The 16221-nt window shown below is 36.5% G+C and overlaps 1 protein-coding gene across 4 annotated transcripts in view; it reads left to right on the forward strand.

Moving 5' to 3' along the window:
• Positions 1-14359, forward strand: part of ANKRD50 (ankyrin repeat domain containing 50) — a 33085-nt gene extending 18726 nt beyond the window's left edge. For 2 of the 4 annotated variants that reach the window (XM_058721432.1, XM_058721434.1), the window contains exons 3-5: positions 3973-4202; positions 6098-9648; positions 11257-14359. In XM_058721432.1, the coding sequence (XP_058577415.1) occupies positions 3973-4202; positions 6098-9645 (3778 nt within the window). In that variant the 3' untranslated portion in view covers positions 9646-9648; positions 11257-14359. Of the gene's footprint in view, positions 1-2156; positions 2692-3972; positions 4203-6097; positions 10083-11256 lie in introns of those variants that run through there. The other 2 variants (XM_058721435.1, XM_058721433.1) reach the window with 2 other exon arrangements.
• Positions 14360-16221: the final 1862 nt, after the last annotated feature.

Consider the following 16221-nt stretch of genomic DNA (forward strand, 5'->3'; position numbering starts at 1 on the left):
ACGGATATACACATTGCAAAACATTGCAGCTTAACACATTGCAAAATGATATGTATAAGAACAAGGTAGGTTTAAACTGAACTATATCAATAATCACATTAAATGTAAATGGTAAATATCCTAATTAAATGAGTTTGTCTGATAAAAATATGCGATCTAACTATATGTTGGCCACAACAAATATACCTTGTATATAAAGAGACACATAGTTAAATGAAAAAGAATGAGAAAATACATACCATGCTAACCCTGATCAAAAGGAAAGACTTGTATAGCTACATTAATGTCAGGTGATGTGAATTCTGAAGAAAAGAATATTACCAGGATAAAAGAGGATCTTTCGTAATGACATAGGGGTCAATTTCTCAAGGATATAACAATCATAATAATTGTTTATTCCTATAATAACAAAGCTTCAAAATATCAAAAACTGATAGAATTGCAAGAGCACATAGACAAGCCACATTTATGTTCTGATATTTTAACACTCCCCTTTCAATAATGATAGAGCAAATAAACAGCAGATCAGCGAGTACATAGAACAGTTGAAAAACACTATCACCAAATTGACCTAACTGACATTGGTAGAACAGTCTACCCGACAATAGCAGACAGTACACATTCTTTTCAAGTGCCCATAAACCATTTAGTAAGATAGATATATTCTGGGCCACAAAACAAATCTTAATAAATTGAAGGGTACGTAAGTTATACAGAGTATGTTATCTCATCACAGTTGAATTGAATAATGATAACACAATAACATAAAAAAACCTAAGAAATCCCCAGATATTTGAAAGCTGTACAACCCACTTCTAAATAACCTATAATTTAAAGAAGGAATCAAAGGGAAATTATTTTGAACTAAATGGTATTGGAAATAGTAGGGAATTCATAACATTAAGGGATTATTATTAGAAGGAAAGTGTGAGGGGCACCTGGGTGGCTCAGTCAGTTAAGCATTGGACTTTGGCTCAGGTCATGATTTCATGGTTTGTGAGTTTGACTGAGTCCTGCATTGGGCTCTGTGCTGACAGCTCAGAGCCTGGAGCCTGCTTCGGATTCTGTGTCTTCCCCTCTCTTTCTGCCCCTCCCCCATTTGCACACACGCGCTCTCCCTCTGTCAAAAATAAACAAACATTAAACAAAAACTAAAAAAAGAAGAAAAGTGTGAAACAATTATTTTAGTTTCTAAGAAACTAAGCAAAGAAAAACAACCCAGAGTAAGCAAAAGCAATAAAATCATCAATTTCACCCACCAGATTTCCCTCAACTCTGTTATAATATTTGCTGTAAGTATAATCAGTAGACCCTAGTAGATAAGAGTGTAGACTAATGTGACTGACTGCCTTGGTTTGCCCAGGACTGGGGGTGGGGAGTGGGGATGAAGGACAGCTAGTTTCTAGGACTCCGTGCTTAAAACTTGGAAAGTCCTAGGCAAACCAGGATGAAGGTCCATCCTTACCTAAGTTCTGGAGTCACAGCTTGGACTTGAATTCCTTTCTTTAACTGGATAAATGACTTATCTTCACGTGCCTTGATTTCCTTATCTGGAAATTGGTATTATAATAGTACTCATCTTAAGTTTATGTGAGAATAAAATGAGTTAATTGGTATGTAAAGTACTTAAAGCATGTAAAACACTGAATTAAAGTTAGAAGTGGTCCCCCTGCTTCTCCCCTTGCCCCACCGTTTTTTATAAGCAGTGGCCTCCGATCTCACTCTTTTCTTCTACTTACCTGCTTCAGGCTTTCCTTCAAATGTAGCCAGTTATCTTTCTAAGCAGAGATATAAATGTATCAATTTCCTGTCTAAAATATTTCAGTTGACTCCTTAGTTACCCTTAGGTCATAGCCCAAATTTCATAATAACGTTTATAAAACACAATATTTACTCATTTTCCTAACTCTTCTCTTCCAGACTTTGTTCACAAGTCTTTCTTTTCTTCAAGATAAATGTGCTGTTGCCTAAACTAGATTTTTTTTTTTTTTTTTTTTTTTTGTCCTATGTGTTGTCTTTACCCTAGCTCTTTCTGTTGGCTAAGCTTGTTTATTTGGCTTCCCTCCCCCCAACTCCCATCCCTATCAAAAGTAGGTTCTGTGTACTCCCACAGCATTGTGTGTTATTTATCAAGTGGTAGTGATCATATAGTACATTAGTATATCATATATTATAGTATATATATTACTGTAGTACTTGCTTTTCATCAAACTTCTTTGTTCTCATGATAGAGGAAATATGTACAATAAGGTACAATAAATTGTTTTCCCAAATTTAGTATATTCCTTCTGCCAAGATTGTTCTGCTTTCCTTTTATTACAGTTTATTGTAAAATTTTCCCAGTTCCTGGAGAATAACTGTTTCTTCAAAACTTAACTCATCTTGAGCACCTAATATTTGAATATTTCTCTGACATTCTCTGCCTTTCCTGTCTACCCGTCTTGAGTTGGTCATTTCTTATCTACCACATTAGTAATTTGACTGCTTTTTATCATAGCACTGAGTATACTGCATTGAAGTTATTTGTTTTCCATTCTAGAGTACAACAATGTCAAGTCTTCATTTAGGATCTACTATGGGCACAGCACTATGCTAAGTCCTGGGGTACACTCATGAGCAAAACTGACATAGTCCTTGTGTCTTGATGCTCACAGTATAAAGGAAGAAATAAAAATTAATGGCATTAAATTAGTAAGTATAACATTGCAAATTTGACACTGCTACGAAAGAGAAATATTTAATACAATGAAAGCTTACTATAGGGATTCAACCTTTGGAAAGTGACTCTCAAGCTTACAATTAAAGATTAAGGAGGAGTTAATTACATGAAGAGAGAAAAGAAGCACATTTCTGGCAGAGAAAACTGCTAATGAAAAGGTCCTTGTGTAATTGTGTCTAATAAAAGTTATTGAAAGAAGGCTAGTGTGGCTGGAGTAATATTCTAAAAAGGTTCTTTGGCTGCAGCAGGAACTCTGGGGAAGTAGTTGGAAACATGTAACATACAGAGCATACAAGTGATTGTGGCAGTCCAGGTGAGAGAAATGATGTTACAGACTGAGGTGGGTTTGAGAGACATTTATAAAGAAATGTTGGTAGGACGAGGTGATAAAAACGATCGTGGTTGCTATGGGATTGAAAGTTTAAGAAGAGAGTTGTAGAAAGGATTATCTGTAAATTTTTGGTATTAATAACTATATGGATCATGTCCTTTTCACTATTGTATTTTTCAGTGCCTTATTCACCACATGACATGCTCAAGTAAACATTTGAAGAAAATGAATGAGCATTGTTTCAGTTATGAAAAAGTTATATTCAATTGCTATGTAAATTTTGAGTAGGAAATGCATTGTTCTGTGGAATTAAACCTAGAAATTTGCTCTTTCATTGAAATTTGAACATATATCAAATGGTACCTAGGTTATAGTAATTTATCTTTAAACGATCTTTTAAAATAAAATTTATATGTGACAAGCTAGTATAGCCTGCAGTCATTTTATAAGAGAAATGATGATAAAACATTTCTAAATTCTGTAGGACACTTGGTATTTTCTTTTTATTAAAGTGATCCCCAAAGTTGTTTTCTTTTTCCTTTGCAACACATTTTAACTTGGTTATAAGCAACTCAAGCTTTTTATTGGTGACTTAAAAAATCAGGAAAGGAGTATTGAAATCTAGTTTCCTAAAGGTCCTATTATCCTTCCCCTTAATTATGCTGACTTACTAATACACACATATACACACACACTCATGCACACCCTTTATTGTGGAAAATTTTGTTACCGAAAATGTGAACTATTTGGGACTAGTATTCTTAAAGTAAGGAACTGAAACTTACACAATATTTTTATTCTAAAACCTAAATTTATTTCTTCTTAAAACATTTATAATCTATATTACTAATATCTGAATGATAAATCTTAATAACATTGTAGCCAGTAATATTGAGAATGCTCATACAGATGTATTTTACAGGTGTGTTCTACTCCCTCTTTTGGGAATGAAGCCTCCCCAACAAAGCCTGTATCTACTTGTTGACTCTGTGGATGAAGGGTGTAACATTACTGAAGGTGAACAAACATCTACCAGCTTATCTGGAACTGTTGCGGAGCTCTTAGCTGGTCACCATGAGTTCTTTCCACCATGGCTATTGCTTCTGTGTTCTGCCCGAAAACAGAGTAAGGCTGTTACTAAAATGTTTACTGGTAAGTGTAATTAATGCCTTGTGTGTACTTTCTGTGTGTTAATAATCTGTTTCTAAACCGTGTGTCATGTCTTCTAAACTATCTGTTGGCATTTGGTGTAAATGCCACATCGATTTAGTATTTCTATTTTTTTTGTTGTTGTTGTTCAGTTATTTCCCAGCCCTCTTTGTCACCAATATTATTATTCTAAATCATATTTTTACCTTTATTCCTCTAGATTGACTTTAATAGCATACTTTTAAAAATTGGAACTATTAATGATATAAACCAAAGAATTATTAAGTTTGGTTAAAACTTTTAATTTAGGAGAAGTTTGAAATATACTCTTTCTTTCCATCCATGAACATAGCATATTTTTTCTTTATTCAACTTTTTTTCTTAGATCTTTTTTCAGTTTTCCTTGTATATGTCCTATACATTTCTTTCTGCTTTTTGCTAATGTTTTAAGTTGAAATATATGGGTTTTGAATTGAAATGTATGTATTCAGAATTGAATTTGCGAGTGTATCACTACAGGGAAAGAACATTAAGAGTTTTACTGGCTCTAAGTAAGTTTCATCTACTCATATCTGAGGATTTAACAGAACTAGTCCCTGTTCTCACAGATTCTTCAGGATAATAAATAATTGCAGTGAACATCAGTTTATAATATTGGCACACATCCTATCACTGTCATTCTGTCACCAGCACTGAGAAGTTCCATCCCTAAGAAATATTTTCAGTAATACAAAAGTGGTTCAACAGACACATGGTCCAACATTTCAGTAAATCATGTTTTTATTCCCCTAAAAATTTTGAGCATTTTTCAGCCTTTTCTTATAAAAAAAATGGCTAAAAGTGTTGTGATACCAATGTATTAAATTGCGCGTATTCATACTAAGGGAATTACATGTATAGGGATTAGAAGTTGCAATTTTAAAAAAGTAATTATTTTCAGTAACTTTAACTCAGGATATTCAGATGACTGATTAACAGATATTCTTAGTTCTGTTTCAGTGAACAGATAACTATCATGAATGATGAACTTTATAATTTATTCTATCCAGGAGCACCTGGATGGCTCAGTCACTTAAGTGTCAGACTCTCGATTTCTGCTCAGGGCATGGTCTCATGATTCATGGGTTCAAGCCCTGCATCGGGCTCTGCATTGACAGCACAAAGCGTGCTTAGGACTCTCTCTGTCCCTCTCTCTGTCCTGCCTCCATGTGTGCATGTCTCTCTCAAAAATCAATAAGCATTTAAAAAAAATTTATTCTATCTAAATTCATATTACGAAGCATTTAGAGGTGAAAGAGCTTTATTTTCCAAATCATAAGCATTTTATATGTATTCTTTATGAAAGTACTTTTACAGTGGTAATTTAAAGGCAGTGACAGATGATACTCTAATTGGATGTAAATATCCAGTCCTATAAGTAAAGCTAGCGTATATTCAGGTATGTGGATGGAAATATATACATTTTTCATGTGAAAAAATCAGCTCATAAAAACAAACAAGTATTGTTGGTTTTCTCTGGCAACTTTTTTTCCTGGTCATTTGGGACTTCAGAAAATCTCACCAAGGTGCTTTTATGGATACGCATGTAAGACTGTCCTAATGCTGAGTTTAGTACCCCTTATCACTAAAGTTGAGCAGAGCTCTGAGCCACTAAAAGAATAAGAAACAGTTGCATTCGTAGACAGAAAAATGAAATAATTTATCTACCTTTAATGTGTTTACAGAGGGAAAAGAGAACTGATTTGTATACTCATAGATGTTAATTTATTGGTATTAATTGATTTGTTATCTATTTATTTGCTTATTAGTTTATTATGTATTGAAGACATCCTCTTTGAATATATGGCAACTTCTGTGATCATTTTCAACTGATGACACCGACTTTTTTCTCTCTGTAGGTTTTCGAAAAATAAGTTTAGATGACCTTCGGAAGGCATACATCGTTAAGGATGTTCAGCAGTACATCCTTCATCGTTTAGATCAAGAAGAAGCTTTGCGACAACATCTCACTAAAGAAACTGCAGAGATGTTAAATCAACTTCACATTAAAAGCAGTGGATGCTTTCTTTATCTAGAACGAGTTCTAGACGGAGTTGTAGAAAATTTTATTATGTTGAGAGAGATTCGTGACATCCCAGGAACTCTTAATGGTCTGTATCTCTGGCTGTGTCAGAGACTTTTTGTAAGAAAACAGTTTGCAAAAGTCCAGCCCATTTTGAATGTGATTCTTGCAGCCTGCCGGCCTTTGACCATAACGGAATTGTATCATGCAGTCTGGACTAAAAATATGTCATTAACCTTGGAGGACTTTCAACGTAAGTTAGATGTCCTCTCCAAACTTCTTGTTGATGGACTAGGAAATACTAAAATACTGTTTCACTACAGTTTTGCAGAGTGGCTTCTGGATGTGAAACACTGCACTCAGAAGTATTTATGTAATGCAGCAGAAGGACACAGAATGTTGGCTATGAGTTATACCTGTCAAGCCAAGAATTTAACACCATTGGAAGCACAAGAATTTGCATTGCATTTAATTAATTCAAACTTGCAGTTAGAGACAGCTGAGTTAGCTCTCTGGATGATATGGAATGGTACACCTGTCAGAGATTCTCTGTCTACTTTAATACCCAAGGAACAAGAAGTGCTACAGCTGTTGGTTAAAGCTGGTGCGCACGTCAACAGTGAAGATGACCGCACATCATGCATAGTCCGACAAGCCTTAGAAAGAGAGGATTCCATTCGGACATTATTAGATAATGGAGCTTCAGTAAATCAATGTGATTCAAATGGGAGAACATTATTGGCTAATGCTGCATACAGTGGCAATCTTGATGTCGTGAATTTACTTGTCTCCAGGGGAGCAGATTTAGAGATAGAAGATGCTCATGGACATACACCACTTACCCTAGCTGCTAGACAAGGACATACCAAGGTGGTTAATTGTTTGATCGGGTGTGGAGCAAACATTAATCATACTGATCAAGATGGTTGGACAGCATTAAGATCTGCTGCTTGGGGTGGCCATACGGAGGTAGTTTCTGCGCTACTTTATGCTGGCGTAAAAGTGGATTGTGCAGATGCTGATAGCCGAACAGCCTTGAGAGCAGCAGCGTGGGGAGGTCACGAGGATATTGTACTGAATTTGCTACAACATGGTGCTGAAGTCAACAAAGCTGATAATGAAGGTCGAACTGCATTGATAGCAGCAGCCTACATGGGACATAGAGAAATTGTGGAACACCTGCTGGACCACGGAGCAGAAGTGAATCATGAGGATGTCGACGGCAGGACCGCTCTGTCTGTAGCTGCACTTTGTGTGCCTGCAAGTAAAGGACATGCATCGGTTGTCAGTCTTTTAATTGACCGAGGTGCTGAAGTAGATCATTGTGATAAAGATGGCATGACTCCGTTGCTGGTAGCTGCTTATGAAGGACATGTCGATGTGGTTGACTTGCTTCTAGAAGGGGGAGCAGATGTCGACCATACAGATAACAACGGTCGCACACCCCTCCTGGCAGCAGCTTCTATGGGCCATGCGTCAGTTGTAAACACACTTTTGTTTTGGGGTGCAGCAGTGGACAGCATTGACAGCGAGGGCAGGACAGTCCTCAGCATAGCTTCAGCCCAAGGAAATGTGGAGGTAGTACGTACCCTACTGGATAGAGGGTTAGATGAAAATCACAGAGATGATGCTGGATGGACACCTTTGCATATGGCAGCTTTTGAAGGTCACAGATTAATATGTGAAGCACTTATTGAACAAGGTGCTAGAACAAATGAGATCGATAACGATGGACGGATACCTTTCATATTAGCTTCGCAAGAGGGTCATTATGATTGTGTTCAAATCTTATTGGAAAATAAATCCAACGTTGATCAGAGAGGTTATGATGGAAGAAATGCACTGCGTGTTGCTGCGTTAGAAGGGCATAGGGACATTGTCGAATTACTTTTTAGCCACGGAGCTGACGTTAACTACAAAGATGCTGATGGTAGGCCTACGCTTTATATTTTGGCCTTAGAAAACCAACTGACGATGGCTGAGTATTTTTTAGAAAACGGTGCAAATGTAGAAGCAAGCGATGCCGAAGGAAGGACAGCACTTCATGTTTCCTGCTGGCAAGGCCATTTGGAAATGGTGCAGGTTCTGATAACCTACCATGCTGACGTCAACGCTGCAGACAATGAAAAGCGGTCTGCCTTGCAGTCTGCAGCTTGGCAGGGCCACGTAAAAGTGGTTCAGCTTCTGATTGAGCATGGCGCCATAGTTGACCATACGTGCAACCAAGGTGCGACCGCCCTCTGTATTGCAGCCCAGGAAGGGCACATTGATGTTGTGCAGGTTTTGTTAGAGCACGGTGCTGATCCAAACCATGCCGATCAATTTGGACGCACTGCTATGCGGGTTGCAGCCAAAAATGGACATTCTCAAATAATTAAATTATTAGAAAAATATGGTGCATCTACTTTGAATGGCTGTTCCCCGTCTCCTGTTCATACAATGGAGCAAAAACCTCTACAATCGGCGTCTTCAAAAATGCAGTCATTAACAATTAAATCAAATAGTTCTGGCAGTACTGGTGGAGGGGATGTGCAGCCTTCACTGCGTGGTTTACCTAATGGGCCAGCTCATGCATTCAGTTCTCCTTCGGAATCTCCAGATTCTACAGTCGATCGTCAGAAGTCGTCATTGTCAAATAATTCCCTGAAAAGCTCAAAAAACTCATCTTTGAGAACTACTTCATCTACAGCAACAGCCCAAACAGTGCCAATTGATAGCTTTCATAACCTGTCATTTACAGAACAAATTCAGCAGCATTCATTGCCGCGCAGTAGAAGTCGACAGTCCATCGTTTCCCCGTCTTCCACAACACAGTCCCTGGGACAGAGCCATAATTCACCGAGTAGTGAATTTGAGTGGAGTCAAGTAAAACCCAGTTTGAAGTCAACTAAAACAAATAAAGGGGGGAAGTCAGAAAATTCCAGCAAATCGGGGGCAGCTGGAAAAAAGGCTAAACAAAATAATTCTTCACAGCCAAAGGTTTTAGAGTATGAAATGACTCAGTTTGATAAAAGAGGACCTACAGCCAAATCTGGTACTAGTGCACCCCCTAAACAGACGCCAGCAGAATCTCAGTGCAAAATTATGGTACCTTCAACTCAGCAAGAAATTGGTCGATCTCAACAGCAATTTCTTATTCATCAACAAAGTGGGGAGCAGAAGAAGAGAAATGGAATAATGACAAATCCCAATTATCATCTTCAGAGCAACCAGGTCTTTCTTGGTAGGGTTTCAGTCCCACGGACAATACAAGACAGAGGGCATCAGGAAGTGTTAGAGGGATATCCTTCCTCAGAGACGGAATTAAGCCTTAAACAAGCCCTGAAGCTTCAGATCGAGGGTTCTGACCCTAGCTTCAACTATAAAAAGGAAACACCATTATAAAAGGTAACATTTCATCAATATAAAGAATAAAATATCAAAAGTATGGTTCCCTCTACTGAGGATACTCTTTTCCCTAATAGTCATGTGGCCAGTTCCCTCGCCTAATCAGTTCAGATGACATCCTCTCAGCAGTACCTTCCCTTAGTGCCCTTGTGAATTTGAATTGCCCCACACCACCAGCATTCTCTTTTTGCCTTTCCTGTTTTTTTTGTTATCCAAAGAACTTATTATTTCACATACGTTATGTATTTATTATTATGTTTATTATTTGTCTCTTCCCAACTAAAATATAAGTTCTGTGAAGGTAGGGGTTTTTATCTGTTTGTTCTCTGCTATATTCCATGTACTTGGAATACTGTTTGGACCTATATTAGTTTTTCAGTAAAAATGTATTGAGTAGGTGAATGGATGAATGAATATACTACTTATGAATCTCAGTAAGAATTTCTTCTTACATAGTCATTTCCCTTCTTAGAAATTCTTTGGTGGCAATGGAGGGAGAGGAGAGGACCATTTCTGTAATACTCACTTTTTGGTTTGAATAAGATAGTATATGTAGTGCTTAGTAGATAGGTAGTCAGTGTTAATTTCCTTCCTTTTTCACCCTGGAAGAAGTCAAAGATTTAATCAGCTAAAGGTAATTTTTACTATGGCAGATCTCTTAAGAATCTTCCAAATAAAATTTGCACACACCAAGAAGAGGTGACGAAAGATGTTAAGTTGGATGTATGCACAAGAGGGTATTTAGAGCCCACTATATTTACACATAAGAATTACATGTTTAAACCTCAAAATAAAATCAGATTTAAATACAAACATTTTTTTTTTCTTTCCACCACAATGGACACTTCACTAATTACATAGGGGAATTTAGTGAGAAAATATATATATAATTTTATATAATAGATACTTTTTCAGAAGCACAGCTCTCTCATTAGAGATAAATCCAATGGTTTCATTAGGAATCTTTGCTATTTTATACTACAAGTATATTTATCCCACTTTGCTTAATCATTTTTCATTCTTTAAAAAAAAAATGTACTCTTTAGCAAACTGAAATATCCCTTGTCTTTCTGGTTTGTTTTTCCTTCTTTCTTTCTTGCTTTCTTGCTTTCTTGCTTTCTTTCTTGCTTTCTTGCTTTTTTTTGTCTTTGGAGATATATTTTAGGGGTATTTTAGGTGAAACATTATTATAAATTGTAAATTTCCTGTGCTTTCTAATAGTAAACACCTTTCAATCTGAATCGATGGATGACTGGTCAAATCTCATTCCGAAATAATTTGTATAAAGTAGTTAGTTCATTCTCCAATGTGACTTATTTTAAAAATACTTAGTTCTGATGGTACAACCCTCTAACTCTTGTGCTATCTTTTGTAAAGGCAAAGTATACGTATATATTACACAGTAAAACACATTAATGAAGGTAAACATTTTGTGGATTCTTTAAAAGTGATTGTAAGTTAAATAATGAATCTCTAATAGATGGGTCCACTTTATGTTTTATATAGTAAATACATAAATATATATAATTATATAGGGTCTTAAAACTATATGTAGTTATATAATAAGTATAATGTAGACATTAATTTTTTTTTTAACTTTTGCATTAGTTTCCTATTCTGTGAAACAGAAGACATTGTGATTGGAGTGGTTCTTCAGCTACTGGATGAAAACATAAAATGCCTGTTGATTTGCTGAAAAAAAAAAGTGAAGAATGTGATATCTGCAGTACAGTTACCTTAATTACTGTCATGTGCCTAAATAGTAAGGCTGCCTTCTCAATGTAACCCTCTGTGCTTAAAAAATTTCATTTTGTGTGCTTTGTATTCACTACATAAGAATAAGCACTTTTTTGAAAAAAATGCAGATGTATACTGCAGTTCCCTGATAAAAGCTGAAAAAAAAATTTGCGTAAAGTATTTTAAGTTAAGATTTGATAAATGTGCATGTGCCATGATCAAATATATACAAAAAGGCAGTGTCCTTTGTATTTATTTTATTTTTTTCTTTTTGTGGCAAATGAAACTTAAGCATATTGTTTCACATTTGCATCGTTGTAGTGTATGGCTTGTTTCTTGTATCTTTAAAAATGTTGCTCAATAAAATAAACCATGCAACTATTTTATGTTCAGTACACCTTCGGCATTGGTTGAAAATGTGTTTCTATTTAATGCCACACTGAAGTGAAAAATGGTTTCTTGACAGATTTTTTGAAAATAATCCTAGTATTTTAGGGAGCTGCTCTAAGTAGTTTAAATATGGATTTCCCAGTAGAATCCTTCTGATCTCTGGCTAAAGAGGAAAAAAAGAAAAAGAGAGGAAAGGATGAAAGGGAGAGAGATAGAGGAAAAAACACACTATAGGCAGAACAAAGTTCTGTTTCATTCACTGGGATGCAATTTCACCTTCCACTCGCTTGTCATTCCACCTCCAAGAAGACAGACTATCATTTCTGAGGCATAAAAATTCTCAGGGACAAAGCCATGCCTCAGGGCGTGTGTACGTAGAGGGAGATGCACCTGTCTGAGGGTAGATTTTTGATCCCTGAACAATTCATCGACTACACTTACCTCAACTGTCCAGTGAAGTACAAAATAATTTACCAGTGTCAATTTTAATGCTGGCTTTTCTCTCAGTCCTTTCTATCTTATAAATCACTTCATGACCCAAATAGCCCCAACTCAAAAATCACTGGAATCCATTTTAGTGGTTAATTGGATAAATATTTTTGATGAATGTGTAATATGTGCCATCCTTCACAGATGACGCCATTAACCTGTCAGTCATAGCACGTGTGTATTTTTTTTTACTGGTATTTGGTAAACGATAGTGATGGATTTGCACTTTTCTGTCCACATACTCTTTCCTGTTTTCTTCTTTGGACAATTGCTCACAGGATAACTGGATGGCAGGGTTAAAGGTGAAGTCTATGACAAGGAACACAAAGTTGACTGGCTCAGATGACCATCGGACCCACGGCCTGGCCTTCTTGATGGACTCTAAACCAGTGGAGCTGGCTTAGATGGGCCGTGTGTATGTCCGGAAAGGCTGGGATTTATTGTTAAGAAGCCAAGGTTCTGAGTCTGATCTTTGAATAAGCCTTGTGAATTTTAGAAAGCCCAGAAATTCTGTTTCCCATGTGCTATTGATAAGAAAGAGAAATGAGGAAAGAGAATTTGGAGATTCAGCACAACAACATTGCCACTACCGGAAAAACAATCTTTAGAAAATGTCTTAGTTAATAACAGAGGTCAGTACTGTCCTCTTCATACATGAAGGGTACATGGGATACATTGTTCACAGGAATAGAAACGTGTGATTAGTTGTGATAAGTGTCTCACTTGAATCTTCGTGTGAGGCTTTTGTTTTTATTTTTTAAAGTCATCAAAACACATTCTGTTTGTGTCATCAGTCATAATCAGGAATAGGAGATAAGGTCAATCGATACTAAGGTGACATGGCAATATTGATAACTCGAATGTGAATGTTTCAAGTATTGAATTTTTGTCCCTATGGGACATTGATTAAATACACTTAATAGGACTCTTGCAAAGTAGCCTTAAAAGTGTTAATGATTCTATTGATAAATATGAATACATACTATTACTAGAACCAATGTTACTCATATCTCAAATACAGTACATTTACATTACTGTAGAAGATGAAGCTCTAATTTCTTATTAGGTGTATTTTTCTTTAGAAAGAGAACCCTGAAAGCTGCCAGTTTTTCTATTAACCTTGAATTATTGGAATTGTATTTATTTAATTTTATTGTTTTTTACAAAAATGCACCTTGTGGCCAAAGGGCAAAGATATGACTCATTACATAAGGGATTTATGTTTTTCAAAGAGCTAAATGTTTTCGTATCCATATTATGTACACTTGAAACAGTTGGTAGGAAGAGAACCTGTTGGGAAAATATGATTTTCAAAAGTAAGTAGTCCTCTGGGTGTTTTTATATTCATTGCATTTTGGAATAGGACAGAAGAGGCTTTTAGTTAGGATAAGGATGATTAAGAGTGCTGGAGATACCCTGCTTTGCCTACTTGTTTCTTTGGGGATTTAACAGCATGACTGAAAACAGCTTTTGCTTCATTAAGAAGAGTAAAAACTAGTCCCCCCAACTTAAAATGCCTAAAGAGCTATTTTAAACATCAAAATGCTTCAATTTTGTAAATCACCTGACGTCACTACACTCATATGATGCTGTGTGCTTATAACTTTTTAACATTCCGCCTGTGCCCATTCCCTAAAAGTCATGAGTTGATAATAAGGGAAGCGATTAAAACAACAACAACACTAATGAAAAATTAAAATCTGAATGTGTGTAGGAAAGGTTTTGGAAGGAAAACTGACTGGCACTCCGCATACTGCAAGGTGATGCCAGTACCTTTGGTCCTCCTTCCTCACTCCCCACCCCTACTGGAGTCCTTACCAAAAACAAGTCACTACTTAGAAACAGGAGTAGTTTTCTCATTATTGTTTGGCTATGCGAATGTTCGTTTTGCTTCATGTTGCTCCATTTACACTTCTCAGCAAATGTAGTTGCAGACAAATGGTTTCTTTTTATTGTTTCCTTGGTTTGGGGTATGTAAATAGCCTAAAATGTACATTGAATTTCACATTGTAAAAGTTTTATTTTATTCCTTGTATTATATTAAGCAAAAATCCCTATGTATATGAAAGTGCATAATAAATATATTTGCTCTCTAGAGGATATCTTGTTTTAATTTTACCCTTGAACCACCAGAACGTGCATGACATGTTTACAGTAGAAACAACTATTAGTTTTAAGTTGTTAGCTTATTTTAAATAAATACGGAGTACGGAGAAAATGAATTTGGGAACATTCTACCAAAAAAGAAAAAAAGAAAAGAAAAAAACTAAGATGTAAAAACTTCACAGAGGAAGGTAGAAAACCAAAAAGATCTAGACTTTATGTCTCTGAAAAGTTTCTGTAAGGACCTGGTGTTCTTCCCCCCCCCCCCCCCCCGCCCCTCCCCCGACTGATCACCGTGTAACTGCTGTACCTCCCCATGTCTGGCTTCATGACTCTGAGGTTGCGTAACCTGATAAGTTGTGTGCGTGCGTGCTCCGTGATCATCAGAGCAGTATGGCCATCTCACATTTTATATTTTGGAGTTTATTGCAAGTGTGGTCATTCGTTTTCTAAATAAATTTCTGTGTATTCTTCACTCGGTAAAGCTGAATCGCTTCATGTTCTGCTTTTCCCACCAGAACACAACATCCTGTACATGTATGAGCGTGTGTGTAAATACATACAGTATATTATTCGAAAGAGAGGTTTCTGAAAAGGCCACCTAGGTATTATCTGTCAATTTTATGATAATTACAGAGTTCTGCAGTAATTACCATACATTCTTTCTAAATGTATTAATAAGAATCCAACTCAAACTTTTTAATAACAATGCTTAATTAAACACAAATGGGTGATGAAAGTAAAGCATTTTAAAACAGACTGGTTGACTAAAACTTTTATGGAGTTTTCTAGCTGGTGGTCCAAAGACATACACTGTGAGAACTTCGCAATGACTAAGGTTTCCATTCCTTTGCCCTAGTAGTTGGAAGGATTCCAACTAATAGTGATATACACTCTGAAGGCTTAGATTCCTGGATTTGGGGGAAATTTTCAATTATCAAGCAAATATATGCACTAAATCTTATTTCAGGATAGGGGCGCCTGGGTGGCTCAGTCGGTTAGGCGTCCAACTTCGGCTCAGGTCATGGTCTCAATCTGTGAGTTCGAGCCTCGTGTTGGGCTCTGTGCTGACAGCTCAGAGTCTGGAGCCTGCTTCAGATTCTGTGTCTCCCTCTCTCTCTCTCTGCCTCTCCCCTGCTCATGCTCTGTCTCTCTCTGTCTCAAAAGTAAATAAAAACATTAAAAAAAATTTTTTTTTTTAATCCTGTTTCAGGATAGGGCCTCTGCTTACCCATCTTGCTAGTATAGTAAAATTAAAATTATCCAGTATTACAATGGAGTCATTTGAAACTTACTGCATATTTAGATATACTCCTTTTTGTTTCCTTTTTAATGTTAATTTATATTTGAGAGAGAGAGAAAGAGCACAAAAGGAGGGGCAGAGAGAGGGAGAGAGAATCCCAAGCAGGCTCCTCACTGTCAGTGCAGAGTCCTACACAGGGCTTGAACCCAGGAACTGTTGGGATCATGACCTGAGCTGAAACCAAGAGTCAGACACTTAACTGACGGAGACACCCAGGTGCCCCTAGATTACTAGTCTTAAATGTACATGATCATTACCCATACCGACAAAATTTAGATAACAAGAAACGCATTCATAGAATAATATATTTGTAATGTTTAGAAGAAGTTTTACTTACAGCTTTTACTTATTTTTGGTCTACTTGTTGAAATGTGATCTAATGATAGGTCCCAAAAGAATTGATGTACATTCCTCCCATTTTGTTTGTAAACTTACACTGAATGATAACCTATACAGGAAAATATGCAAATCTTAAGGCACGGTCCTATAATTTTTTACAAACCGAACATATCTATTTGACCATCACCCTGACCAAGATGTAGGCCATAACC

The sequence above is a fragment of the Neofelis nebulosa genome, chromosome 3 (genome assembly GCF_028018385.1).
Source record: "Neofelis nebulosa isolate mNeoNeb1 chromosome 3, mNeoNeb1.pri, whole genome shotgun sequence".
NCBI lineage: Eukaryota > Metazoa > Chordata > Mammalia > Carnivora > Felidae > Neofelis > Neofelis nebulosa.